This window comes from Talpa occidentalis, unplaced genomic scaffold (assembly GCF_014898055.3).
Source record: "Talpa occidentalis isolate TD23 unplaced genomic scaffold, MPIMG_talOcc4v2.1 talOcc4.2, whole genome shotgun sequence".
Lineage (NCBI taxonomy): Eukaryota > Metazoa > Chordata > Mammalia > Eulipotyphla > Talpidae > Talpa > Talpa occidentalis.
In genome coordinates this window covers 55,552,939-55,580,292 of record NW_023602073.1, presented here as the reverse complement: position 1 = coordinate 55,580,292, position 27,354 = coordinate 55,552,939, and the positions used below count along the sequence as shown (strand labels likewise).

At 44.4% G+C, this 27,354-nt stretch overlaps 2 protein-coding genes across 2 annotated transcripts; both read left to right on the top strand.

The window, feature by feature from the left end:
- The first annotated feature begins 7,658 nt into the window (after window positions 1-7,658).
- Window positions 7,659-11,915, top strand: LOC119252323 (HLA class II histocompatibility antigen, DM alpha chain). Its single transcript, XM_037519495.2, has 5 exons — window positions 7,659-7,961; window positions 9,105-9,389; window positions 10,632-10,910; window positions 11,164-11,292; window positions 11,665-11,915. Exons 1-5 carry the CDS (start codon window positions 7,769-7,771, stop codon window positions 11,667-11,669), a joined length of 891 nt encoding a protein of 296 aa, XP_037375392.1. The 5' UTR covers window positions 7,659-7,768; the 3' UTR covers window positions 11,670-11,915.
- A 9,178-nt stretch (window positions 11,916-21,093) lies between these two features.
- LOC119253282 (HLA class II histocompatibility antigen, DM beta chain) lies at window positions 21,094-26,880 on the top strand. Its single transcript, XM_037520864.2, has 6 exons — window positions 21,094-21,369; window positions 21,991-22,272; window positions 23,545-23,829; window positions 25,152-25,268; window positions 25,429-25,464; window positions 25,800-26,880. The coding sequence occupies exons 1-6, from the start codon at window positions 21,315-21,317 to the stop codon at window positions 25,814-25,816; spliced, it is 792 nt and encodes a 263-aa protein (XP_037376761.1). The 5' UTR covers window positions 21,094-21,314; the 3' UTR covers window positions 25,817-26,880.
- Window positions 26,881-27,354: the final 474 nt, after the last annotated feature.

Genomic DNA, 27,354 nt, shown 5'->3' with positions numbered 1-27,354 from the left:
TAGGAATATTTATTTGATAATACTGTGCACCCTAAATGGGCTCTGGAGAGACTGGTAGGTTGGCTAGGAACCTTTGCACGCACATTCACGTATGAGATGAGAAAGAATAAAGTAGTTGCAGCATTAGAACCCATCTCCGCTGTGGTGCGCAAGGTCCCATGTGGTCTTGCTTTTGCCTATCTCAGGTCTCATCTGCTGTCCTCTCCCATTTAGTGATTTTGCTGCAGCCACATGGTCTTCCTTCACTTCTTTGAAGGAGTCAGCCCTTGACCAGCCTTCGGGCCTTCTACATGCTGTTCCTCTGCTGGCCCATTCTTCCCAGCTCTGCCTACTGTACTCAGTGTCAGTAAGTTCCCCCTACAGTAAGTCTTTCTTGTGTATCTCAGTTCTTTTCCTCCATAGTGCTTTTAAAGTTTGCTTTTATAGGTTTGTATGCTTATTTTTTTAATAGCTCTTTATTTTCATTAGATTAGAAATTTGATGATGGTATGTGTCCTGGTGCCAGGCCCATAGAGGGTGCACAATAAATATTTGCTGAATAAATAAGTGAATGAATCTCTTTGAGCCATTTTTTGTTTGTTTGTTTTTGTAATAAGGATGGTAAATCTAACAGGGTAGTGTAGCAGTTGAGAGGAATGCTGTAGTGTGCATCCCAGTAGTGCAGCTAAAAGGAAAGGGTGAATATGGGTAAGAAGAGATATGCTGAGGTGGGGATGAGAGTAAATGTGGGAATGAAGAGGCCAGGTTTGCTGTGAATTAGGAGGTGTCAAGGCATAGAAAGGGGCAATTGGAAGGAGGTTGGGTGGGACTTAAAATGGAATGAAATAAGTGGTGGGGGGCACAGGAAAGGTAGTGGGGGTGAAAGTGTAGAGTAGCCTATAGACATGCTTGGTAAGTTTACTGTTGAAATATCTGTTTGAAAGGATGGTCTATCGTTTATCCCATGAAGTCTCTTCTAGACTCAGCTTCAATCTCCAGTAACTAACAGTCCATTTTTTCATTCAATGAGTGGTCACTTGTTGATGAACCTCCTTGGTTGATGCTGAGGCTCTCAAAAAAGAGGACACAATCACTTAGGTGCCTTGCCCTGGGGGTGAGTTGACTATGAAGCACACAGGTAAACAGAAGAGACTAATACATTAGAAATGATGGTAATGGCACTGGGTAACAAGCTGTCCTGAGCAGACAAGAAATCTTCTCAAAGGACTTTTGGAGGTAGGTAAAGTATGTTTCAGATCGTTAAGTATCACACCAATGAAAGCAGACTACAGAGAACCATTAAAGGTGTACATACGAAAATATGATGTGATCAAATACTTAATAAAAAAACCTCTTTGGTGGCACTGGAAAATAATATTAGAGACAGAAACCAAGTATAAGAAAGTTGTAGTAATATAAGAAAAACAAACCAATATAGACCTGAACCAGTGGGAATAGAAAGAAAATAGGATAGCTTGAAGAGATGAAGAGGTAGGGTTGATAGGACTTGGTAAACAATTGCATGAGAAGGTCTGAGGAAGATAAGTTTCAAGGTTGACTCCCTTGTTTGTAGCGCAGATGACTACAAACAAGGGTGGACAGTCCTTATTTATTGAGGTTTTGAATACAGAAGTTGGAACATGTTGGGGAAGGGAAGGTGATGAGTTTAGGTTTTATAAATTTTGAGATGGACTTGCATTCAGGATAGTAATTCCTAAACTTTGCCTATTAGAATTCATTATTGAATCCTCAACAGGGGTTTATGAATAAAAAACTAATTTTTAAAAAATGGAAGCACAGGTCTCTGGGTTAAGTCAATGGGTTAATCTATGGGTTAAGTCTCAGCACTATCACCCCTACGGCCTGAGTTGATCTGCGGCCAGGGAGCTAATGCACATATGGCGCAGCAGACCTGCCTCACCCGCTGCTCCCCTCAGCAGTGCATTTCAGTAGATCCACCTGTTCTGCTCCCCATTCTCTCTGGTGAATCTTCTCACCCCTCGAACCTCTGGCCAACACCCCATTTCTTCTACAGAAGCAATGAATAAATAAATAAATGATGTTTTTGAAAAATGGATGCACAGTTTGAAAGCTGTAAGACACTATTTTTTCATTTAGGATGTTTTAGTTTTTGAAATGATGGGGAAAATTAGCACAGATTGGGTTAAATGAAGTTAAGCAATTGTTTTAAATTCTGTTTGTCAAGATGATAACATCGTAGTTATTACCCATTAACAGATAACCCTTAGAAATATCTACTAGTCCAGTATCATCACAAAATTTATTTTAAATACTCCAGCCCCAAAAAGTATGAAATAGGAAAATAGATGAAGCAAGAATGAAAGACAGAATTGGCAGTTGTTGAAACTCATGAGTGTACAAGGGGATTTATTAGTTTCTTTTGTGTATGTCTGAAACTTTTCTTAGTAAAATTTTTAAAAAGCCTCTTTTAGTTAGTGGGATATAAATATTTTTACTACTAAAAACACAATTATATAAGTACATTTGAATTTGTGGTAAGACTATAACGGACCAGAGATCATCAAGTAGATGACATACCACTCAAGTGATAAGTTGGAAAATGGTATCTGAGCATTAATGAATGGATCTTACCTCACCTTTTTGCCTCAGATCCCCTGTTATTTGGGATGCCAAATGTTGAAGATGGTTCAGTTGAGGTGGTTGCTTGGTACAAACCTTCCCTGGAATTAGCTCTTATACATCGAGATGACACTGCTTGGCCACAGCTAATTGATCGGAAGTACACACTTAATATAAGCCAGCCAGATGTCCCCAGCAATGGGAAGCTTGAAAGATCAAGGCTGGAGACCTTGAAGGTGAGACATATTAATGGCAATTCAGCTCCTGCTGCTAAGGCCCCTGTGGTTCTCCTTGCTGAGGCTACCGTATTCCACTCCTCTTGCTTCCCTGAGCTAGCTCAGTATCCTTATAAATTGCATTTGAAAAATTAAGTTAGCCAGAATGGATTTCTTTTGCTTACCACTAAAATAATCTTATTATATATAATACATTTTTGCATAATAAAATCATTATGTAAATGTGTTTGGTGTTGTATTATATCCATGTTGAAATAAATTTAAAAATAAAAATTGCCACTATCACATTAAAAATAATCTTGAAGGGCACTTTTGTGGAGCACTCAATTTGAGAACTACAGTTGCACAATATCCCAGTGGAGATGCCTAAAGGGGCCTGGGGGCAAGATCAGCAAGATCAGAGCTGAAGGGGTAAATTTTGAAGACGCCAGCAAATAGGTGACGACAGAAGGCATGTGGGAGTAAATGCCATCCAGGGCATTGCCATTCAGGGCAAATATCTAGTGTAAGAAAAGAAAAGGCGTTTTAAGGACAAAACTCCAGGGAACACCAATATGTAACGAGTAGCTGGAAGGAAGGAGTCCACAAAGGAGACTGGGGAAGAAGACAGGGCCGGAGGGGACTAGGAGAGAGTGCTGCCAGGGATGCCAAAAATCCAGACCAATTTAAGAAGGAGGCCTTGGCCAACAGTGTCAAATGTTGCAGAGTGCATTTGATTTAGTGACACAAAATTATTGATGAACAACTCCATTGTTAAGGGTGTACTAAATGGCAAGTGTGAATATGGATGTGGTTGCCCACTTTTTTTTTCCCCAGAAAATTTGACTGCCAAGAAAAAATACATGAGGCAGTGCTAGAGAGGGAAGGAGAAAGTGTTAGAAAGCCAGGTCCACTGGACTTAGAGGTGTTGGGCTGTTCTATTCAGAGACAACTTACCTAATAACCAAAACAGACAATATGTTCCTGGGTGGCAAGACTGGCTGCCTTGCTCCTCTCTTGCCCACAATTGTCATTTCTCCAAAGGAATTAGAGACTATTTTTGAGATACCTATTAACGGAGGTTGGAGGGTCCTGACAGGAAGAATTACTTAGGGGAAGGGTAGTCATAAATGTTATTTGGGGAGAGAACAGAGTTAACCCATACCTCGCCTAGTCTTGAAGTGGGTGGCTATGTTTCTCCTCACACTGGTTCTTGCCACACCACTCCAGAGAATCTGGATCCTTTTACCTCTTTATTCCACCCAAAACTGGTGTTGGCTAAACCTGTTCCCAGACTTTCCAGTCAGTCTTCTGTGTTTTCTCCAGTCCTCCTTCCAGATAACCTGTTGTGTCTTGGGGCACAATGTATTCATTAGCTAGTTGCCATTCCCAAGAGCTTGCCATTCCCAAGCTCTTCTGTGGAGGGTGGGTTTATTTTGGGTCTCCTGTTGCAATTCTGTCCACACATGTAAGATAGTGTTCAGCAGAGCAAAATCCAACCCACCATCTGTTTTTTTATATGACCTGAGAACTGAGAATGATTTTTACATTTTTAAATGGTTGAAAAAAGCAGAATTCTATTTTGTGACTCATGAAAATTAAATGAAATTTAAATTTCAGTGTCCACAGTAAAAAAATAAAGAACAAAACTCCAGAGAACACCAATATTTAAGCAACTGGAAGAAAGTCCACAAGGGAGCTGAGGGGATGTCTGAGAAGCAGAGAGGCTAGGAGCACAGGCATGTCCTCTCATTTACGTGTTGCCTGTGTCTGTTTTCATGTGGCAGCTGAGGGCTCGTGACAGATGAGCAGCCCACAGAGGCTAAAATTTATTACCTGGTCGTGTATGGAAAAAATTTGCCCACCCCTGGTTTGGAACTCTAGGCATCTGGGGATGTCATCAATTTCCTCTCCCCTTTCCCAAGGGCTGGGCTCTTTCCACTGCAGGAACTACTAATGGGTTGGTCCGCAAGGGTGGAGCATTGGGAAAGTGATCTTCTGTGATTTTCTTTTCTTGAGTGTAACACCATGATTTCCCAATCCTATCCCAACCATCCCCCAACCCCCATACACACATACACATTAGTGTTTCAGAATATCCGGGAGGTCATGTGGTTGTTTTTGTGCAGGGCCATATTTTGGCTATTATTTTTTTTCTCAAATGACTATGGATTTTGAGAGTCTCAGAAACACTGATGGCTGATAGTCAGAGATTATTTTCTAAGATTACTAATTGCCACATTAGATCTTTCTCACTGTCTCTTCCCCCACCCCTTCTGTCTTTCTCCCTTTTTCTTCTCTATCAGACTTGCAGCATATACACTGACAGTTTCTTCCTCACCTCCCACTTTTTTCTCAGCCCACCACAATCTGGAGTCGACTCCCACGGCAACACTGAAACTGCTCTCAATAAATTTGTCAACCATCTCATAACTACCAAATCTAAGGACACTTTCAGTCCTTCCTTGACTTCTGAGTAGCATTTGATAATGCTGACTTTGCCCTTCATGAACACCTCTATTTCTCTGAACCAGCATCTTCATTGTTCTCTCAATTCTCTGGGTGCTCCTGGTGCCACCAGATTCTTAGAAATTATTGCATTTCAGTGTCCTGGATTATTAACTGGTGTCAGCACCACGCCCACCCTCTTGTACTGTGTTCTGGACTACTTAGCCTGGGAGTCTTCAAGGTGCATACTCTGTCATTCCTGGCCAGTTAGCTTCTGTTAGAGTCTCTCAATGGGAGGCACTGCCAGGGGATCAGAAGGCAGATGAAACCAGAACGCTTACTGCTTTAGCTTCAAATAGAATGGCAGTTGCTGGTAGACGTAACTGCAGCAAGAACAGGTGATTTTGGACTCCAGCTTCCTGAGCAGAGGAAGAACGTTTTCAGTGATCCAGCCATCATGGAGATGGCAACTTTGCAGTGGACCCAGAACTGGCTATGGTAGTGTTTCCTGCAGACCACAGCAGGTATAGACCATGTGATGGCTTTTATTTCTATCAGTTTGTGCAAAATATGTGAGAAATGAATGCAGAGCTGGGTTTCAGCTCAGGGGCAATAGCAGCACCTGATTTCCAGGTATTCCTTTTTCTTATCTGTACCTCCCATCACTCTCTTTTTCCCTTTTGCACTTCTTGTTTTTTTAAACACCTTTGCAACCAATTCTCTGTATTAAGTTCTTTCAATCTGAAATACCTAGAGTGATTTTTATGTTCCTGACTGGGTCCTGCATGATACTGGATCAGGCATGGAGTTTGAACCTGTGCAGATTTATGTCCTCTGCAATCTACTGAGGTGATCTTGTCCACTGCTTCTGTTTCAGCATGTGTCCTGATGTCGCCCAACTTAAGTTTCACCACGCCTGAGATCCATACCCATATACCTCTTAAACTGCACATATGCAAAACGGAACTCACTCTCTTCTTCCTCAAACCTGTTTCTATAGTTTTCTTTTCTATTTCAACTCACTCCGTTTCACTGACCACCCACCCAGTCACACAATCTAGAAACCTGGGTGTTATCCTTGACCCATTCACCTCTATTCAGTAGCTAAGCCCCAAGTCTGAATTATCTCAATATTCAATTTCTACCATCTTCTCTGTTCATGACTTAATTCAGGCTCTTGTCATCTCTTACCTATTACATTGCTACAGGAGGACTCTGTATGTGTGTGTGGGGGGGGCAACATTTAAGAGTTTGATGTTATATACTATACACACTTGACCAACAGATTTGCCTCAGTTCTTTCCAAGCTCCATTACATTGTTTGAAATGTCAGAACAATTTTCTTAAAGTGTTAAACTGATCATGTCATCATTTCGTTTTAATGTCTCTATCACCTGCTAAGTAAAACCCGAAACCTCCTTGTGGCATAACCTAACCTATGTGAGCTGCTCTTGCCAAAATTTCTAGCCCATCCTGACACCTTCCTTCCCCTCCCCATTAACAAACAGGGACATGCCCAGCCTCAGCCTCAGGAGCTCTGATCACCTCTCACCTCTGACCTTGGCACCTTTGCTTACCCTTGGCCAAGAATGCTTTTCTCGACCTCACGTTCTGCTGGTCAAATTGTTTCTCCTTCAAGATTCTTAGAACCCTTCTTGATTATGCCCCACCTATTACTCTCCTATCCTCAAAGAACTACTACTTCCCAAACACCTGGCACATTCTTATTCAAATACATTACGTTGTAATTATTCATCTATTGACACCCCTTCCCTATCTAGACTTTAAACTCTTTGACAGCAGGACTATGCCTCGGTTAGCTTGTATTTATATCACTAGGTCCAGTACCTAACACTTACTAAAATATCCGTGTGTTGGGCCTCCTCTGGTGGCGCAGCGGTTGTGCGCTGGGCTGTGAAGCTGTCGGCAGCCTCTGCAGTGCCGGTTCCATCCCCGGCCACCGGCGAGGGTCCCACATGGCGCGCAGACCTCTCCTGCCGCCCGCTGCTCCCCTCAGCAGTGTACCTCGGTCCTTCTGCCTGTTCTGCTCCCTGCTCTGGCTCTGGTGAATTCTCTCACCCTCCTGTGCTTCTGACTGTACCCAGTGCTTGTATAAATAAATAAATAAATCTTAAAAAAAAAATCGTGTGTTTCCGCAGGAGGAATAGAACTAACTCCTGAAGGAGAATACCTTTCTGAGAAAGGGAAGAGATAGGAAAGAAGAAGGTGGAGTCTGAAGAGCCCTGGGGTTTGCCGTGGGAAGATGAGCTTCTTCACCGCGGTGTTCTGCCGCGGGGCGGCGCTGCTCTAAAGAGCCCGTTGCTTGGGTTACAGGTTGAGGCTGACAGTCTCACTAACGCGATATCCTCACCAGGAGGCAGACGTTGCTCCAGTCTCCCCAGTGCAGGTACCCACCCTACCATGCCTGCTAAAAGAGCCACGTCTTCGGGAGGTGGCTGGTCTCAGGTCTCTCCCTAGCGACTGATGATGTTACACCCGACCCTTCTGTGATTGGTCGAGCCAAAATGAAAAAGCCACCTATTGGAAGTGAGCAGGCGCAACATACTCTGGGCGGGGAGTTTAGGAAGCCGGGCCAGATTGTTGTTAGTAGATGGTGGTGCGAAGAGATGGTTCTAGAGCGGAGGCTAGGAACTGCGCTGCCACCGCTGCTGCTCCACCTACTGTGGCTGCTACCCCTCTCCTGGACCGCATCTGGAGGTATGACAGCGCCTCCTCTTTACTGCAGTCCCCACAGGCGTGGTCTGGGGGGCCAATCCAGAGCATCTGGAGAAGAGCCTTGGGCTTTGCAAGTGGTGAAAGTATTATGGGATAGTAGGAACTAGAGCAGGATGGGAAAAGAGGGCTTCTAGGGATGGGTGGGTGTCAGAGGTGCTTTGAAAAGTCCATTTTCCACATCCCTCCAAGCAGAGGTTAATTATGTCCATTTTATAGATGAAGGAAATGAGACTTGAAGTAACTTGTGTAAGTTCTCGCAGGTGGAAAGTGGTAGAACTGATATTTGAACTGAGTGAATGTTATTTCCACTATTCTACTTAGGAGATTACTCATCTCACTTTGCGGTTCTTGAAACTTTAAATTTTATTAGCCTTTAGTTTCCTTCTCTGTAAGGGCTGGTGCAGAATGGAAGAATAATCTAGATGATCCCTCTTACTTTAATTGCCAGTCTGGGTAGTGTGTGCTGGGTATTTGGTGGGTTTCCTTTTTGGTTGGGGGGGATTCCTGCCAGGAGTTTCTAAGAATAGGGATTATTTCCTGGAGTTGTGGGATTATTTCCCCCAATCTTGTCATTGCAAGATCTGGAGCACTGAGGGAGTGAAAGTGAGGCCTGGGTGCCAGGGAAAATCTGATGAGAAGACGGGAAATTGGTTTTCAGTCTGCTGTGTGTGTCTGGGGGTGGCATGGGGCAGGGGGTGGCATGGGGCAGGGTCCATTCTTTCACTCTCAGTACCTTCTGTGAATGAGGCACAGGTCTCCCCTTTGGGAGGATGCATTGCTTGGAGAGCAGCGCGTGGAGTCAACTTCAGTTTCTCACCTCCTTGTCTGGATGCCTGCTTTTGTGCAGTGCACACCTCCTCCCCTAACTTTGTGATTCTGAATCTGTCACTTTCGATTGTGCCCCTCTTCCAAGTTACATTAGGCAGTTGGCCTTAATATGGGCAGAGGAAGTTTGGAGAGGTCCCATTGTAATTTCTGCTGCACCCTCAAATGGGGGAAGAGTTAAATAACAGACACTGGAGGGGGTTATGCCTGATGACTCCTCCCTGAAGCAGCCCTTGATGTTTTCTAAACTGAGGAGGAGGAGTCACCCACCCTCTGAACCCTGCCTTGTCTCCTTTGCAGCTCTGACTCCAGTGTGGCGGCATGAGCTGCAAAACCACACGTTCATGCACACGATGTTCTGCCAGAACGCGACTCCCATGTTTGGGCTCTCCGAGACCTACGATGGGGACTATCTCTTCTCCTTCGACTTTTCCCAGAAAACTCGAGTGCCTCGCCTGCCTGAATTCGCTGCCTGGGCTCAGGAGTCTGATGATATTTCCAACATTTTATTTGACAAAGAGTTCTGCTCATTTTTGACAAAGAAAGTAGGCCCATACTTTGAAGGACAAATCCCAGTGTCTAGAGGTCAGGGGGCTTTCTGGGGGCAAAGGGAGGGGGCTACATTCTTAACCTCATTAAACTGTACATTGAATTATTCCCTCCACACCAGCTCCCTGTCTCTGATGGCTTCTGATCCTGCACCTTTATTTTTCTACCACTCATTCTACCTTTTATATTTTCTACCACTCATGGTCTGTACTCTGGTTTTTTCATTTGTTTGTTTTTGTTTTTGTTTTTTTGTGAGGCAGAAAAAAAGTGCCTTCAAAAAGTATTCAAAACTATTGATGGAAAATGTGATGACTTCAACAGCGACCAAATGATGTCTTGATTATTAGCACTTGTGCTACTCAGCAATATGCAAGGGGTAATGGGAATATCTGATGATGTACTTGTGTGGTTTTTTTTTAAGATTTATTTATTGGGCTTCCCTGGTAGCCCAGGTGGTTGAGCACCACACAGTGAAGCTGTCTGCAGCCTCTGCAGTGCGGGTTCGATCCTGGCTGGCTGGCGAGAATCCCACATGGTGAAGCAAAACTCTCCTGTCTCGCCCTCTGCTCCCCTCAGCAGTGTATTTTGTCAGTCTACCTGTTCCGTTCCCCGCTCTGTCTCTGGTGAATCCTCTCACCCTCCCGTGCATCTGGCCTATACCCCGGTTCTTGTATAAATAAACAAATCTTTAAAAAAAAGATTTATTTATCTATGCATATAAGAGCTGGGGTGTAGGTCAGGGGTGCGGGGGGCGAAAGGATTCACCAGAGACAGAGTGGGGAGAACAGGCGGATCTACTGAAATACTGCTGAGGGGAGCAGCCAGCGAGACAGGAGAGGTCTGCTGTGCCATGTGGGTTACCTCTCTGGCCAGGGGATCAAACTTGTGCTGGAGTGACTGCAGATTGCTTCATAGTGCTGAGACATAACCCCTTGTGCCACCAGGGAGGCCTCAATGTGCTTGTTTTGATGAGATGCATGTGATTTGATTCTGTGGTGAGGTCTAGACAGGAAGTGCTGCAGGCAGTCAGGGCAGATGGGTCCTAGTGGCCTGGATGGGGCTCAGCCTCTGACTCCACCTCTAGGTCTTGCCTGGAACAAGACCTCCCTCAGAGCTCCAATTCCTCCCTCATCTCTTCTCCCATAGCCCATCCCCATTGACTCTGTCTCTCTCTGGCTTCCTTCCAAATGCTATGTCCCTTTGAAACAGGGGGTACCAGCTTAACTAGAGGTTCCCTTCCCTCTGTCTTCTCTCATCCCTCAACCCCCTCTCCTCCAGGGATCCCTGTTGCTGAGTTGTTCACACTGAAGCCCCTGGAGTTTGGCAAGCCCAACACACTGGTCTGTTATGTCAGTAATCTCTTCCCACCCACGCTGACGGTGAACTGGCAGCATAACTTGGGCCCTGTGGAGGGAACAGGGCCCACTTTCATCTCAGCTGTTGATGGACTCAGCTTCCAGGCCTTTTCTTACTTAAACTTTACACCAGAAGCCTCTGACCTCTATGCCTGCTTTGTGACTCATGAGATTGACGGCTACACAGCAATTGCCTATTGGGGTGAGACCCTTCTCCCTGGAAACCTGGTTCTTGCAGGGGTTGGGGGTGGGATTTAGGGAGGGGTGGAGAAACAGACCCAAGGGAGGGCTTTCTCTCTCCACTTGGACCTTGTGTAGTTCATTCTCACTTGGAGACAACCTCAATTTTCCACGCCTTAGTTTCTCCTCTGTCATCCCAGATACCCACATCATTCCCTTGGGTGGGTGGTTGCCCAATCCAGTCTCCAGGCTGACTGGCTCTTCTTTTTTTCCAGTACCTGGAAATGCGTTGCCCTCAGATCTTCTGGAGAATGTGCTGTGTGGGATAGCCTTTGCCTTGGGTGTGCTTGGCATCATGGTCGGCTTAATCCTCATCACCTACTCCCAAAGGCCTTGCTCTGGTGGTATGTTGGGGACCTGGAGGATTGGGCAAGCTGTGTGTGCCAGGTCCAGTGTCCAGGCCAGATACATGGGGGCATGCCAGGATTCTCCTGTGGCATTAAGAGGACATGGAAGATCCTCAGGCTTTGGGAGGGGAAGCTTGTGTCGGACATCATGGGGTTCTGGTTACATACACACACATACACACAGGTCACAGGAATGGCTTTGAAGGGGAGAGGAGAGACTCTGGGATCTAGGGAAGGAAGGGTGCATGCAGATGATTGGGGAACAAGGAGAGATCAACTTCTGTAGGTGTGCTGCAGGCAGCAGGGGGGCCTTTGGGAAGGAGGGTGGTCCCCCTAGGAACTCCCTCCATCCTTCTCTCTCTCTCCTAGGCTGATTCTTCCTACCAGAATCTGAGGCCAACAGTTCTGACCATCCAAGCACGAGGTGCTCAGATTTCTCCCGTCAGTCCAGGATCTTGCCTTCTCAGAGCGGAAGTTCCTAGGATGTGTGTGTGTGTGTGTGTGTGTACATGTTTCTCAGCTGGGGGCTCTGCTGTGCCTGGACTTGCATTCAGGGGAACCAAGAGTGACCATCCTCTCACAATCACATGCCTTCCTGTTTTAAGACAATAAATCTGATTCCTTAGTATAAGTGTGACTTCTTTCTTTTTTTTTCTTTTTTTTTTTTTTAATAGAGGCATGTTTTATTTATTTGTTTGTTTGTTTTGTTTATACATGCACTGGGTACAGTCAGAAGCGCGGGAGGGTGAGAGAACTCACCAGAGCCAGAGCGGGGAGCAGAGCAGGCAGAAGGACCGAAGTACACTGCTGAGGGGAGCAGCGGGCGGCAGGAGAGGTCTGCGGACCATGTGGGACCCTTCTCCGGTGGCCGGGGAGCAGCCGGGGATCGAACCGGCGCCGCAGAGGCCGCGGGCAGCTTCGCAACCCAGTGCTCAACCGCTGCGCCACCGGGGAGTCCCCGTGACTTCTTTCTTAACTCATGGTATTTGTTTCTGGATATCTCAGCCTGAGTGAGTTGTCATTCCAAATTTGACACGCCTTTACCTGAACACAGCTTGCTCCTCAGTCAGGAGGGAAAATGGGAAAACCCCTAACTCCTCCCTAGACTCCTGTCCCCGTCTCAGTACCACATGACTACTTTTTCTACTATCAGTTTGTGCAAAATATGTGAGAAATGAAGGCAGAGCTGCTTTCTGATAATCTGTTTACATAATGATGAAGGAAACTGTGTGTGTTTCTCACACTTTATAATTTGTGAAAATGTTTATGCCTAATATAGGTTGCCTAGAAAAATGTGTAATTCCCTTCCACCCTCTGCATAGCTGGGAAAACAGAAACTCAGGAGTGAGGGAAAAAGCCTTTAGATGCCACTCAACTCAGTCATGTCAGTTCTTGAAAACAGTGTATCAAGCTCTTGAGGTGTGAGCAGCCTGCAAACTGCTCATACAAGCTGGGTTTTGGCCTGAGTGGACTATCCAAGGAGAATGTGACCGTCCTGGGTGGGGGGTGGGGGTGGGGCATATGACTGTGGGGGGAAATTGCCTTACATGGGCTTGTTTTCTTGCTTTGCTTAGGTTCAGGGCTTTGCTTTGGAGGAAGAGGTGGCATTACGGTTAAGAGTAAAATGATCTCACTAGTATTGGTGAGGGAGTCTGTTCATGTTGTACCAGGGAAAAGATCCAATTGTTCCCAGAGGTTGACACCCCCTCTGAACCATCTCATCTCAGAGCAACACGTGTATTGGTTAAGAGTGTGAGCTCTGGAGCCACTGCAGTTATCTACATAACAGTGATGATCAGACTGAGGTAATAAATGTGGGAGAAGTGGTGAAGTTAGCACTGGCAGGATTTGCTCATGAATTGGATCTGGAAAGTGAAAGAAAGAAATGGCTTATTAATCATCCCTCTAGCTTCTACCCCTGCCCTCTACAGTATTCCCCATATTCTATAGCATTTTTGGTATTGCCCTATTCTGTATGCCATAACTTGTACTGGTCTTTTCAAAAGTCAGACAGGACTATCATTTGTTAAACCACTCATCAGCTTAAAACCTTTTAATGGCTTTTCTTGTCAATCAGAGTAAAAACTAAAGTCTTTAGAATGCTCTATAAAAGCACATCAGATTTGTACCAGCCCATCACCTCTGGAACCTCATTTCCCATTACAAAAAAAAAAGTGGGCTCTGGAACCAGACTGCTGGGAGTTCAATTGTTTAACTGTCAAATTTCAGCTGTGTGTCCTTGGGTAAATTATTTAACCTCTCTGTGCTTCCCTACCATTTTCTGTAAAAAGATGATGATAACTATGGTGCCCACCTCAAAGGTTGTTGTGAAACTTAAATAAGTTAATATCTATAGAAAATATTAGAATAATGTTTAGGACAGAGAAAAGGCACTCAATAACAGTAAGAATTTTCAGAGGGAAACTTACAAGCATCACCTGCTTTCTGTCCTGGACCTACTTTGAATCAAACTTCATGGACTGTGTTTTCTCCCTTGACATATCTTTCTTTTTTCTCTTCACTTTACCATTCTACTTCTCTCTCTAGTGTTCCCTAGTTCTTCCTGATTTCTATCTATTATCCAATATATCCATAAATTGCTGATCAGTCAAGCCTTAAAGCTGCTTGTATTTTGCTGTATGACTTTAAACAAATCATATTTGTTCAAATTCCCCACTTGTGAAATGATGGGCTTAGGTCTGATGCCCTCTGATTACACATTCTGTGAAGTGTCACTTGTAATACTTGAGAAGCATTCAAGACCCTCCCCGGTATAATGTCTCTTTCCTAATTAAAAATATTACCCACTCTTTCTAGAAGGAATCCAGTTTTTGAATGAATCTGTTTTCATCATTGTTCTTTGAAAATATCATGTCTGTCTTCACTTTAGGACATTTGCCCAGCCTTTTTCTTCTCACCAAATGCCTTTTTTTTTTTTCTCCTCAGTTTGTTTTCACCGTAACCATTGCTGTCAATCCAACCTGTTGACCACATCCATGAGCCTATCCTTAATCCTCCAGCCCTCACTGATCTGCTCTGAGCTCCTCTGAGACTTAGAGCACATTCTTCTCAAATACACCTACCAAGACTTTCCTCTCAAGAATAGGCTGCCATGGGCCTCCCCAGTGGCACAGCAGGTTGAATGCAGCACTGTGAAGCTGTCTGCAGCCTCTGTAGTGTGAGTTCAATTTCTGGCTGGCCAGGGAGATACCCATGTGGTGTGGCAGACCTCTCCTGTCGTGCCTGCTGCTCCCCTCAGCAGTGTTTTCCGTCCGTCTGCCTGTTCTGCTCCCCACTCTGTCTCTTGTGAATCCTCTCACCCTCCTGTGCCTCTGGCCTGTACCCCAGTTCTTGTATAAATAAAATAAATCTTTAAACAAAAGATAAAATAAGAATAGGCTGCCTTGATTCCTGTGTTCATTTTTTTTCTGTAGTGAGTTCATAATTTCTTATAATTTGGGGATCATAAACAGGTTACACTCCTACCAACAGAGCATGGTAGTTCTCATTTTCTTTTAATGTCACTTACACTTAACATTATTTTACTTTCAAATGCTGGCAATGTGATGGGTGGAAAGTGGTATCTTTTTTTAATTGATTTGCCTTTTTCTCATTACTAGTGAAGCTGAACATCTTTTCATAGATTTTGCTCCCTGTGAATTGCTGATTCGCATCTTTTATCTATTTTGAAAATTGCATTTTCTTGTAGATTTGTGGGGATTTCTTATATATTCTATGTAGTCTGTATTCTTATCAGTATAATGATTGCATATGCCTTCTTCCAGCTTGCTTCTCTCAGTTAAATTTGTATACAATTCCTCTGAATAGAATTACTTAATTTTGACAGCCCAAACCTTTATGGCTTATCCTTTTATGATCTTAAGAAATCCCTCCCAACCCCAAGGAGGCAAAGTTGCAATTTTTTTGCTGGAATATAAGGTGACATTGTGGTACTCCATTTTATCAATGAGAATATTTTAAAAGTTTTTTGGCCAATTTCAGTATTTAAAGTTTTAGGGTGATAGAAGTTACAGAGATAGTCATTTGGTTTCCTAGGTTTGTCAGTTCTTGTGTCTGTATCACATTATTTTAACCTTTCTTTAGTTATTAACCTATAAATTTAAAATCACATATTTCATTACATAGAATATTAATATCGGTATATTGCTGTTTCCACTCACATTCCATAAAATAATTTTATTTTAATTTTAATGTATTTATTATGAGATCATTCTAGGATGATGTATCTTCTCTGAATAGTTTTGAGATATTGACTGTAATTTGGGAAGGAAAAAACCTAAGGGCTTATCATAAGGTAATTCCTTCTTTTCTGATGAATCATTCTGGGTAAAAAAGCTTTGCCTTATATTTACCTGGTGATAGGTTATATCCCACTTGTGTTTCTACTAATATTATTTTTTTTTAAAGATTTAGAGCTTTATTGATCTGGAATTTTTTTTTTTATGTTGTGTGAATGAGGATATAACATCCTTTCTTCCAAAGAGTAAATTGATTTTCTTAGTACTGCTAGCCAAATATTTCACTTACTCCCAGGGATTTAATGCCAAGTTCCTCTATATGCATGTCTGATCTCTGAATCATTCAGTTTCCTTTGTTTGTCAGTTTCTGTGTCTGTATCACATTATTATGGCTTTTTAGTATACTTTAATATTTGATAGGGCTAGTTTCCATTCCTTTGTCCCCAAAAGTTCACTTTACTCATATTTATTAGAAATGTGTAATGTATTCATGGGCATTATTTTATGTACATTTTGAAGTCAGTACATCAAATTCTTCCAAAATCTCCCTATGATTTAGTTGGAACAGCATTTATATTAACAATATGGGAGAAATGGACTTTCTTAATATGTTAGAATGCTCCATTCATGAATATGGTATGCCTTTTCACTTCTTGAGGACTTCAATTTAGGTACTTTAATAGTTATCATAAAATTCTTATACTTTCATATGTGATGGTTTTTATTGTCACCATAAATTATCAGCAATTTGCAAATTGACTCTTAGGAGTGTAGAACCTAGAGTCATAAATACTGAGTCCAAGACTCAGGTTCTGTTACTTAATATCTGGGTAACTCTGGGCAACCACTAACTTCCCTCTACCTCCACTTTCTCTTGGCAGAGATAATAACATTCAAGAGTTGTGGTAACAAATCAGGTAGGATATCCCTTAGTAGTTCAAGTAATTTAGCTGCAGAAAGGAAGCATGATGAAGGAATTACCTAAGAATCAGGATCTAGGGCAGTGAATTCTGATAGTGAAGAGAGGGGTTGAGGCCAGAGGAGAGGTAGAGATGGTGTGGAGGGTGAGGTTGGACAGACTAAGAGTGATGTAATCCTGGCAGGTGCATATGGGTGTAATTTTGAAGACATGGAGGAAGTCACGAGTGTGGTCTCATGCTATTGGTTTTAGATTATGGGTTGAAACCATCCGCCCAGAAGAGGAACATGGGAACTTACAGAGAAGTTAGGAAGTACTCAGAAGCGATTTATTATTATGGCCAAACTCTCAGGAAAAGCGTGAGACCACATTTCCTTTAATGTGCAATGCTGGTGGCATTTTTGTAGTTTCTTATTTAGCCAGCCCTGGCTCCTGGTAGACCCCCAGCAGCACCTCATCCAGTTGTCAAGTTTGTAGAGTAGAGCTGTATGCCTGGACTGCTATGCCAGCTGCCTTCCTCTTCTCCGACATGAACCTAGCCCAGAATCCAAGGCTTACCTCCAGGCCCTTTACATGGAGAGATCTCCTTGTCTACTACACCCACAAGTCCTCCGGCTTTTATTGCTTATTCGTTTTATCATAAACTCTTCTCTTTATAGATGTTTGTTCTCACTCCCCACTGACCAATGAGTGAAAGATGTGGGGGCAGAGTCCATATTTCCTACCTGGGTGTTTCCTGAGTGCTTTGTGCATGAGCACCATGGTTGGTCCACTTCGGGCACATGGTGGCCGGTCTAGGGGAAAAGGCACAGGGTAAGGAGAGGACTTGTTCTTTGGGTACTTGCACAGTGGCAGCAAAAGAGGGACAGCAGGTGGGAAGCTGGCTAGGGATCCCTAACTTCTTCAGTCTTAGTGCTACCTAAATAGTTATCAAATCTCCAACAATGGATGGGGCAATTAAGATATTCTTTTGGGTTGACTCAAGGAGGAGGACAGAGCTATGTCTGTAAAAAAAAAAAAAAGTCCAGTTAGGAGGAAGAGGGGAAGGAAGACAGCGCTCTACTAAGCACAGGTCTTTGGGTTTTTCTGTCCAGCTTTATTCTAAAAAATACCTACTCTTCTCAATAATAGAGAAGTGAAATCTTCTACATTTCCTGCTACTGCCTCACAGAAGGTTTCACATCTACTTTGACTACCCGAGCAAAGACCTAAACACAAGAGGCCATTGCGCTCAGCCTTAGCACATGGGTCTGTGGTCAGGGACATGGGGTGAGCAATTGTGTGTGAACAGGCCTTGCAGACATTGAAAAGGCTCCCAAGATCTGGTTCCTGTTAGGCTTGCCTCCTGCCAGGAGGGAGAGGAGGATGTAAAGGGGAAGTGTGTGTATGTGGAAGTGTGTGTATGGGTGTATGTGTAGGAGAATTCAGTTTTGAGACTATACAGAGAGAAAGTGGAAGAGATAGTGGTTCTAAGAGCAGTAGAAGGAACTCTGAGAACAGAAAGATACGACTTGGGTGGACTAGGTAGCTCTTTCTTGTTTCCTTTGTTAGTGGAGGCCACCACTAACTACCTTTATGTGGATCATCTCAGTCCCAGGATGCAGTGAATGTGGGCACACTCAGCTGTGAGTGTGTGTGCACGTGTGTGTGTCTGTGTGTACACTTATGCACCTATGGGAGTTGTGTCAAAAAAGGCATTAAGGTCTCTGGACTTTGGGTAGGAATCTGTGGACCTGTTTTTGAAACTGTAAAGTGAGGACAATGAGCAGACCTTTTAAGATTAAATGAGGTAGCATGTAAAGGGCTTACTTAGCATGCGCTCTGTCACAAGCAGCTCAACTTTTGGATCCTGCACCCCATCTTCTGCTCACTCCAACACACTGATAGTTCACTGGCAAAGTTAGAATATAGAACAATCTTATCACTGAGGCACAGTGAAGAGAGGGGGTGGCATAGAAACATGGTGGAGCTCCGGTTATCTAATTAGTAACAATAGCAAATCTTTCATTTCTGATTTCATCCTTCTTTCACTTTTGGTTCTTTCTTCATTTCCTTTACATTCTTCTTCATAAATATCAGATTCTTTTGAGCCAGTGACTTTGAGGGAGGATAGATTAGTGTGCTATCAAGGGACTCCCTCTAAATCCTCTTATATTATTAAATCAATTCCAACAACTTTTAAAAACTCAGATGAGGATAGACACCTTTGAAGCTTGTTGAGCAGAAAGACGCCTATTTAGGGCTTTAAATTTGCGATGAAAAAAATCCATCAATTGTATAGTTCCCAACAGAACAGAGAAATGTATTGCCTTTAAAATCTGTCTTTTTGACATACATCTCAGTAACATCTTTAAAGACTCATCACCCAAAGCAAAGAAAGTCAAAGAAAAGATAAACACCTGGGATTACATGAAACTGAAAAGCTTCTGTAGAGCAGAAGAAACATTAACCAAAACAAAGAGACACCTCAGTGACCGGGAAAAATTTTTTGCACTCCATACAACCAATAAGGGACCGATCACAAAGACATACAAAGAACTCACACGACTCAACAAAAACAAAGTAAACAATCCAGTCAAGAAATGGGTAGAAGAACTGAAAAGACATTTCTCCAAAGAGGAAATGCAAATGGCCAATAGGCATATGAAAAATGTTCAACATCCCTTATAATCATGGAAATGCAAATCAAAACCACATTGAGGGCAGCGGTTGAGCGCTGGGTTGCGAAGCTGCCCGTGACCTCTGCGGCGCCGGTTCGATCCCGGCTGCTCCCCGGCCACCGGAGGAGGGTCCCACATGGCGCGCAGACCTCTCCTGCCGCCCGCTGCTCCCCTCAGCAGTGTACTTCGGTCCTTCTGCCTGCTCTGCACCCCGCTCTGGCTCTGGTGAATTCTCTCACCCTCCCGCGCTTCTGACTGTACCCAGTGCATGTATAAACAAACAAACAAACAAGTAAAATAAATAAATAAAGCATGCCTCTACAACCACATTGAGATACCAACTTCCACCAGTGAGAATGGCACATATCAAAAAAACTAGCAGCAACAAATCTTGGTGAGGATGTGGCAAAAAAGGAACTCTCCTACATTGCTGGTGGGAGTGCAAACTGCTCCATTCACTATGCAAAGCTGTCTGGAGGTTCCTCAGTCTACTAAAAATGGAGCTACCATATGACCCAGCAATTTCACTCTTAGGAATCTACCCAAAGGACACAAAACATTGGTCCAAAAGAACACCTGTACCCCTATGTTTATTGCAGCACTATTTACAATAGGCAAAACCTGGAAACAACCCAAATGCCCAAAAATAGATGACTGGATCAGGAAGATGTGGCATATATACACAATGGAATATTATTCAGTGATCAAAAAAGATAAACTCATGCCATTCACAGCAATGTGGATGGAGCTGGAAGGAATTATGCTCAGTGAAATAAGCCAGAAGGAAAAAGAAAAATATCGGATGGTTTCACTTATAGCAGGAATATAAGGGAACCAAATAAGCCATCAGTGTAAAAAAATAGTAACAGTACAAAACACAACAAAACAAAAACAGACAATTATAAATCAAAGACATGCTGCAGGGGAGGAGGAGGGAGAGGGATGAGAGGGAGGGAGGGAGGAGCACAGGGCACTGAGGTGATGGTGCACGGGTGCCTTGGGGAAGGAAATTCTCTGGGGATTACACCTGGGTGGGGGGAAGCAAATATTGTTTAAAAAAGAACAATGATGTGAAAAATAAAAAAAAATTAATAAAAAAAGAAAGTTAAAAAAAAAGCCGACGCAAGCACAAAAAAATAAAATCTGTCTTTTTTGGGGAAAATGTAAGGGACCTTTTTCTCATTTTTATAGTGGCTTCATAATGCCTGAACCTATCCCAGACAGATGGGACCAGCAAGGGAAACACACAAGGGCGTTTTGAATTTGGGGGAGACTGATGTGCTTTGGGCTTGGCCCATCACCAGCTATTTATCAAGAGGTTTAAGAGGAGTTGCCCTGTGGTCTACCCTCAGATGACTCATAGTGTAGGCGGATAGGAGTTCTTGGGTCCCGAGAGCAGCAAGCAGGAAATGAAGCTCCTCGCGCTAGAACAGAAGCAGCAACTGGAGCCCAGACAGGGATTTTCTAAGTCTGTGACCTGACCGCGGAGACAGACAGAACTGCTTCCCTTAAACTAAAGTCTTGCTTTGAAGCTAAATAACTGTTTTTCTCCTGTGCCTCCTTCCTTCTTAGCAGCACTGCCTCTGCTGCCTGCCCCAGAAGGACCTGTCTCCTAGGGGACCCATCATACCAAGCATTATGTAGTATCTTCTAAGTAACCTCCCCTAAAGGAACAAGAGGAGTTGTCCTCCGTTTAGGGACATTGGGAAGAAACAGTTAAACCAGAGACTGTCCAGGCTGCATATATTCTGCAAATAATGGGAATTTTCTCCACCGATCTAGGGAAATCCACTTACAGGGAAAGAATTCAGAGAAAGACCAGGAGTGCTAGCAAAGCCTAGGGCAGAATGAGATTTACCTAGTAACTGATGATGCTAGGCGGAGGTGCTCAGCGATTTGTCTCCACACATGTTCCCACCGACTGGCCAATCTGACTGCATCTCAGTTGGGATGGCTGGCTTAGAGGAGGGTGTCGGGGTCAGGGTTAGTATCTAGGAGCTGAGTAATTGCAAATCACTCACTAAGTCAGGATCAAGGGACCTGGGCAACTCCATATTCCACTTAGTGTCTGGAGTTCATCTGATCTACTCAGGCTGGGGCTTATGTGACAGGTGAGGACCCAAGGTCCCTGCAAGAGCTGATTCAGGTGACTGAACTCCCCTTGTCTCCCCGGAGCAGAGCATGACTGCACTCCTGCCCCTACTGCTGGGCCTCAGCCTGGGCTGCACCGGAGCAGGTAAGAACATTCCTTCTTGTTTTGTTTCTGGGGAAGGGGTCTATGCTATTTATTGGATTCAAACACCCACACCCGGATGAGTTTATCTCCCCATTATAAACTCCCATAGCACTTTGTAGCAATTTTAATGGTAATGAAGCTCTACAGTTATTTGTGTAAGTGTATTTCCTGCTGGGAGGAAGCAAGGGCATCAGCTGTCTTGTTTACTTCTGCATCCCAGCTACAAGCACAGTTGCTGGGCCCATAGCAAGTACTTCATAAATATGAAGGAAGCAAATATTTAATAATATATTTGGCACAGAACAAGGCTGATTCTTTCCTTTGACCCCTTTTCTTACTCAATAATTTGCCTTATGAAAGTCTCTTCCTGGATAAATCATCATATTTAAACAGGAAAATAATCTTGAATGACTCCTGTCTCCATGCTTAGTGTCACATAAAAAGGAAACAGGTTCTTAGCACTTTTTGGTTTCTAACATTTCTTCCCTTGGTCCGAGCTCTCGGAGAGTCCGGTGCAGGAGCCTGGTCAGTATCTGCTGCTGAGGAAGGAAGCCTGTGGTGGGCTCACTGGCTGGGATCCCGCCAGAGGCTCTGACCCTCCCTACCCCCTGTTTCCCTTAGGTGGCTTTGTTGCCCACGTGGAAAGCACCTGTCTGTTGGATGATGATGGGACTCCAATGGATTTCACGTATTGTATTTCTTTCAACAAGGATTTGCTGTCCTGCTGGGATCCAGACAAGGGCAATATGACCACTTGTGAATTTGGGACACTGAGGCCATTGGCTGATATAATCTCAAAGCAGCTCAACCAAATTGAAGGCCTGCACCAGCGCTTGTCCAGGGGACTCAGTAACTGTGCCACACACACCCAGGCCTTCTGGGGATCACTGACCAATAGGACACGTAAGGAGAGAGGAGTAAAGGGGGCCTATTAGGAAGCATAGATAGGAGAGGGGAAGCCAGGTGCTACCTTCAGCAGGCGAGGGGTTTGAGATTTGGGCAGGAAAGAAGTCCAAATTATGTGGAGCTGCAATGTGAAATGAGGAAGGGGTGACCCTATGGGGGAAACAAAGTGGTTGGAGTGGGGTGAAACAGGAATTAAAAAAGGGGAGGCGATGTTTAGGAAGGGGATGCTTGGGGCTGTGAGGAGCTGCTTTGAGGGGGCAGTAAGCAGTTTTCCTCCTACACAGGTATCCTAGGGTGCACAGCCAGGTTCTGCCAGGGCTGTGTCAGAATAACCAGAGTGGCTTTTCCTGAATTGCTCGTGTTTCTTTATCTCAGGTGCTGATGTTCAAGGTCTGGGTTGGGCCCATGCATGGGAATATTTGGAAAAGCCCCCAGAAGGGTTTTGACTACTTTGCTCTCCCACCCTTAACTCTTTGCACTGAGAGAACTTGAGATGGGTTAGATAAAACTTGAAGAGCCTCATAGGACAAAGTAGTGTGTCTTAAGATGTGATTTCGGAGTATTCTTTCTCAGAATTGCTTGGAGAAGGTGTTTGTTAAAAATTATTGCTACAGGTCCGTGGAATAAGAATTTCTGGGGATGCAGGCTAGGGAATCTGCATTTTAACACAATTTCTTAGATTTTTTATTTAACATTTTGCTTGAAAAGCATGAAGATAGAAGCAATGAGGAGGGTTCCTAGGAGAATAAACTAGTAAACTAGTAAAAGATGGTGACTTGAACAATCTCATTAACCTGGACTATACTCATCCAAATTTAAGAGATAGTGTGAGTTAGGCTTATTTCCTTAAACTATCCAAGGAAAAAGTCTTGATATAGCACATTAATTTGTCAGCCCAGATTTGAGGAAAGAAATCTTTTTCTACCTTTGCAAATGCCAACATACAACTCTGGACAACTGCTAGTTTTTGTGCTAGAAATTAAATACAATGACTTCTGAAACAGCCTGCAGTGCAGTTCCACCTTCTATTTATTGTGGTCAAACATAATTTTGGAGGAGAAAAGAAATGGAGGAACAGTGATGGAATGGGAGATAAAAGAATGAAACTGGAGTAAATTCTAACCTCTGGTTTTGAAGAGATGTATGGTGAAATGGGATGGGGTGGGAGGTAGGTTTGAAAATCCATGAAGAATTGAAGTAGGCAAGGGACCAGGCTGGAGAAAAGACCCAGTGTTGCCTTTCTTCACACACATGCTCTCCTCTGTGCAGGGGCACCATCTGTGCAAGTAGCCAAAACCACTCCTTTCAACACGAAGGAACCTGTGATGCTGGCCTGCTACGTGTGGGGCTTCTATCCATCTGACGTGAACATCATGTGGAGGAAGAACGGGGAGCCTGTCCTCCCTCACAGCAACGCCCACAAGATTGCCCAGCCCAATGGAGACTGGACCTACCAGACCGTCTCCTACTTAGCCACATCCCCCTCTTATGGGGACACCTACATTTGTGCGGTGGAGCACATTGGGACTCCCCAGCCCATCCTTCAGTACTGGAGTAAGTGCATGGCTGGTGGGAGGAATTAGAGTTACATAGGGAGCTAGTGCAGGGGGTGGTTCAAAAAGAACTCTAGTATTTTGGCAGAGGCAAGGGGTGGATAGATCCAAGGAATGTGTAGAGACAAAGATGCTGAGAAGAGTGTGAATCTGCAGAAATTTAGGAAGGATTTATGAACAGACAGAGCAATGGGCTACAAGAATGAAGGAGTTAGTTATTGTTGCTATGGTGATGTGGTTAATGCCAAGTGCTTGTCTAAGGATGGAGGGGAGAATGCCTTTCCTGAAAAGGGGATATGATTAGGTGCCATATTTTGGAGCCAAAAATTATGATGCAATATTCTAAGATCCTCAGAATCTGACTATTGTGTTGTCAGTTCCTTCGGAAAGGGAATTAGAGACATAAAGTTGTAGAAGGGGTCTTTCTCTTGCTGTGGGGGTGGTACTGAATTTGCAGATCTCCTGCTCTATGAAGGAGGAAAAAGCCATGACTGGGGGCCAATTTGGTGTGCATGCTTGGGGGCTGATTAACAAGGAGCCATCACTATTGTTTGGGCCCCAGGACCGGAAGAAGTTAAAGGAAAAAAGGGAAGTTGCACATAGATTTGGGGATTCTTGGAAAAAAAAAAAGGAAGAAATGAGGAAGAGGAAGGGTGTCTACAGAGAGTCAAGGAACTGAATCCTAGGCTGGCTGCTGAGAACAGCTCCCCACCCCCCTCTCCTGCCCCAGTGGACTCAGGCCATTGGGCAGCTGAGAAGGGCTAGAGGAGCAGAGTAGAACCCCGGGGCTCACCTGCACTCTCCTGGCAAAGTCTCCTTCACACCCGGCACAGGGAGTTTCCTTTGGTGGTAGAATGTTCATTTTAGCATGAGAAAGGCCGTCCTGAGGTGCATGATTCAGAATAAGACTAGTTCTGAGAAGTGGGGCCTATGGAGTGGGATGGAGACTGGTTCTGGAAGGACACAGGGCAAGTCTGGATGTGAACAGGTAGGGACACAGAAGTACTCAGGTAACTCATGGGGTGGAATCACTGGTAACTCATGGGGTGAAGGAAGAACAGAAGATACCTTGAGAAGCCCCACCATATTGGGCAGAGTCTGAAAGAGTGCTAGCTCTGGAGAGACGGCCGCCTAGGTTACTCTGGAAATAAAATTATTCACAGGATGGTTTTGAGGAAAGGCCATTTCCTTGGGAGCAGAGTGGTGCCAGCTAGACCCTGAGGATGAGATAAAGCACCACTGAACCTGCTAGGAGAGGCGACATTCAATTGCTTTGGGACTGAACAATAGAGGTTGGTTCTGGTAAGTTTCTATTTTTTGCAGCTCCTGGGCTGTCCCTGATCCAGACAGTGAAGGTTTCTGTGTCTGTAGTGACCCTGGGCCTGGGCTTCATCATCTTCTTTTTTGGTTTCTTCAGCTGGCGGAGACATCGCTCCTCTGGTGAGTGGGGCTCCTGAGCCCCTGTGGCTGTTCTCACTCTAGATCTCTCTCACTTGCTCTTTGTGATTGATTATCTCATTGCTGTCCTATTTGCTGTGAGTTATGCCAGAAATTTTTATCCATAAAAACTATCCTTTAATTTGATATTTTCTTCTTCTAGGCTACACTTACATCCCTGGGTCCAGTTATCCAGGAGGTAATATCTCTGTTGGTCTGTTTGCCTACTGGTCCTTGGGAGGCAGAGTGGTGGTAGAGGGTTCAGTGCTGGGTTCAATAGAGGTGAATGGCGTGATTTAAGCTGCCATGGTATTTTGGGATTTGGAGCAGGAAAGAGGAGCCTTCAGCTTCCTCTTCTGCCCAGTGGAGTGTCTATGGGGAGGAGGCCGAAGATGGCTCTTCTGTATTAGTCCTTGGGGATCTAGAAATTTCATTATAGCCATATGAAGGGGTCTGGCATGAATGGTTAGAGAGGCAAGTGATGAGGTCAAATTGGGGTTGAAGCCTTATTATATCTTTTTATTTCTTCTGCAGGTGAGCATATTTCCTAGAGCCGGAAACCGACAACTTTCACTCCCAGTGAGAAGGAGATTCAGACTCTTAATGCTGCTGCTGTGCACACAACAGCCCTGAAACCTCTGATTAATCTTGGATCCTATGGTTTCTCCAGCCAAGTCTTTGAGTTTTCCAGCTGCCCCAATGTAAACTTTCACGACTTGGGGGGACTCAATCCTGGGAATATTCTGTAACCCAGTTACTGTCCAAGGCCATTTTTCTGAGGTGATTATAATCCAGAGAGGGAGGTTAACGACCCTTCTGGGGACACCATGGTGCCATGGAGGGCAATGAGTTGCTGGTGGTCATCTCTGAGGAATAAACTCTGATGGAAATATTGTTTTTCTGTGCTTTCTCCTGAGGGCCCTGGAGGAACGAGGAGCATTTAGGGACTGGATTTGTTTCTGTCCTACTTGAGTAGGGGTGTCAGTGCCTCCTCCCATTTTTTCTATTTAGGCATGGCAGAATTTGGGGCAGTGTTCTGATTTATAAATTCATAAAAAAAAATTTAACTGCTGGGACGGAGTCACAGAGTGACGGAAAGGAAGGATTAACAGTTCACTTACCCTGTGAGGAATCTTGTGAGGATTAAATGAGTTCACACTTCAAATGGCTTAGAGCACTGCCCAGCCCATAGGAACCCACAGTAATGGCTTAGCAATTATCAGTCGCTCAAGTTCCTGTGCATTGTCGAGGAGCTTTACACCCATAGCTTCATTTGATCTTCAACAAAACCCTGATGCAGACTCACAGATGATCAGGATTCAGGGTACAGAGGTTCAGGTCCAAGTTCAGGGCAGTTATTTCTTCCATGTCCTCCGTGTGGAAGGCCCCCGAGCTCCACGCTTACCATGACCTGGATACCAGAGTAGGTGGTTTATGCTAGAGCCTCATTCACTTCTTATAAAAACCCCATAAAGGGCCTCCCCGGTGGCGCAACGGTTGAGTGCAGGGTTGCGAAGTTGGCCGCAGCCTCTGCAGGGCTGGTTCGATCCCTGGCTGCTCCCCGGCCACCAGAGGAGGGTCCCACATGGCGCGCAGACTCTCCTGCCGCCCGCTGCTCCCCTCAGCAGTGTACTTCGGTCCTTCTGCCTGCTCTGCTCCCCGCTCTGGCTCTGGTGAATTCTCTCACCCTCCCGCGCTTCTGACTGTACCCAGTGCATGTATAAATAACTAAATAAATCTTAAAAAAAAAAATAAAAAAAAAATAAAAACCCCATAAAGAGTAGATTTTCTTCCTTCATACCATCGATAAAGAAGGGGAATTCCTAGAGGCTAAATAACATATCCAAGGTCCAAATGTTGTGGGAGAGGATGTCCTGAGCAAACTCCATACAGGCTTTGTGGACTCCAACCCCACGACACTGGGAACTACAAATCCCATGATCACCAAAGGGAAGGTTGCGAGCTAGGGTTTTTTTTTTTTTTTTTTTTTTTTTTTTGCCAACTTGGCGGGTCATTGGGATTCCAGGTCAGCGGAACGGGTAGGACGCATTTAAGAACTTACCTCCTGCTTTTTCTCCCTGAGCGATTC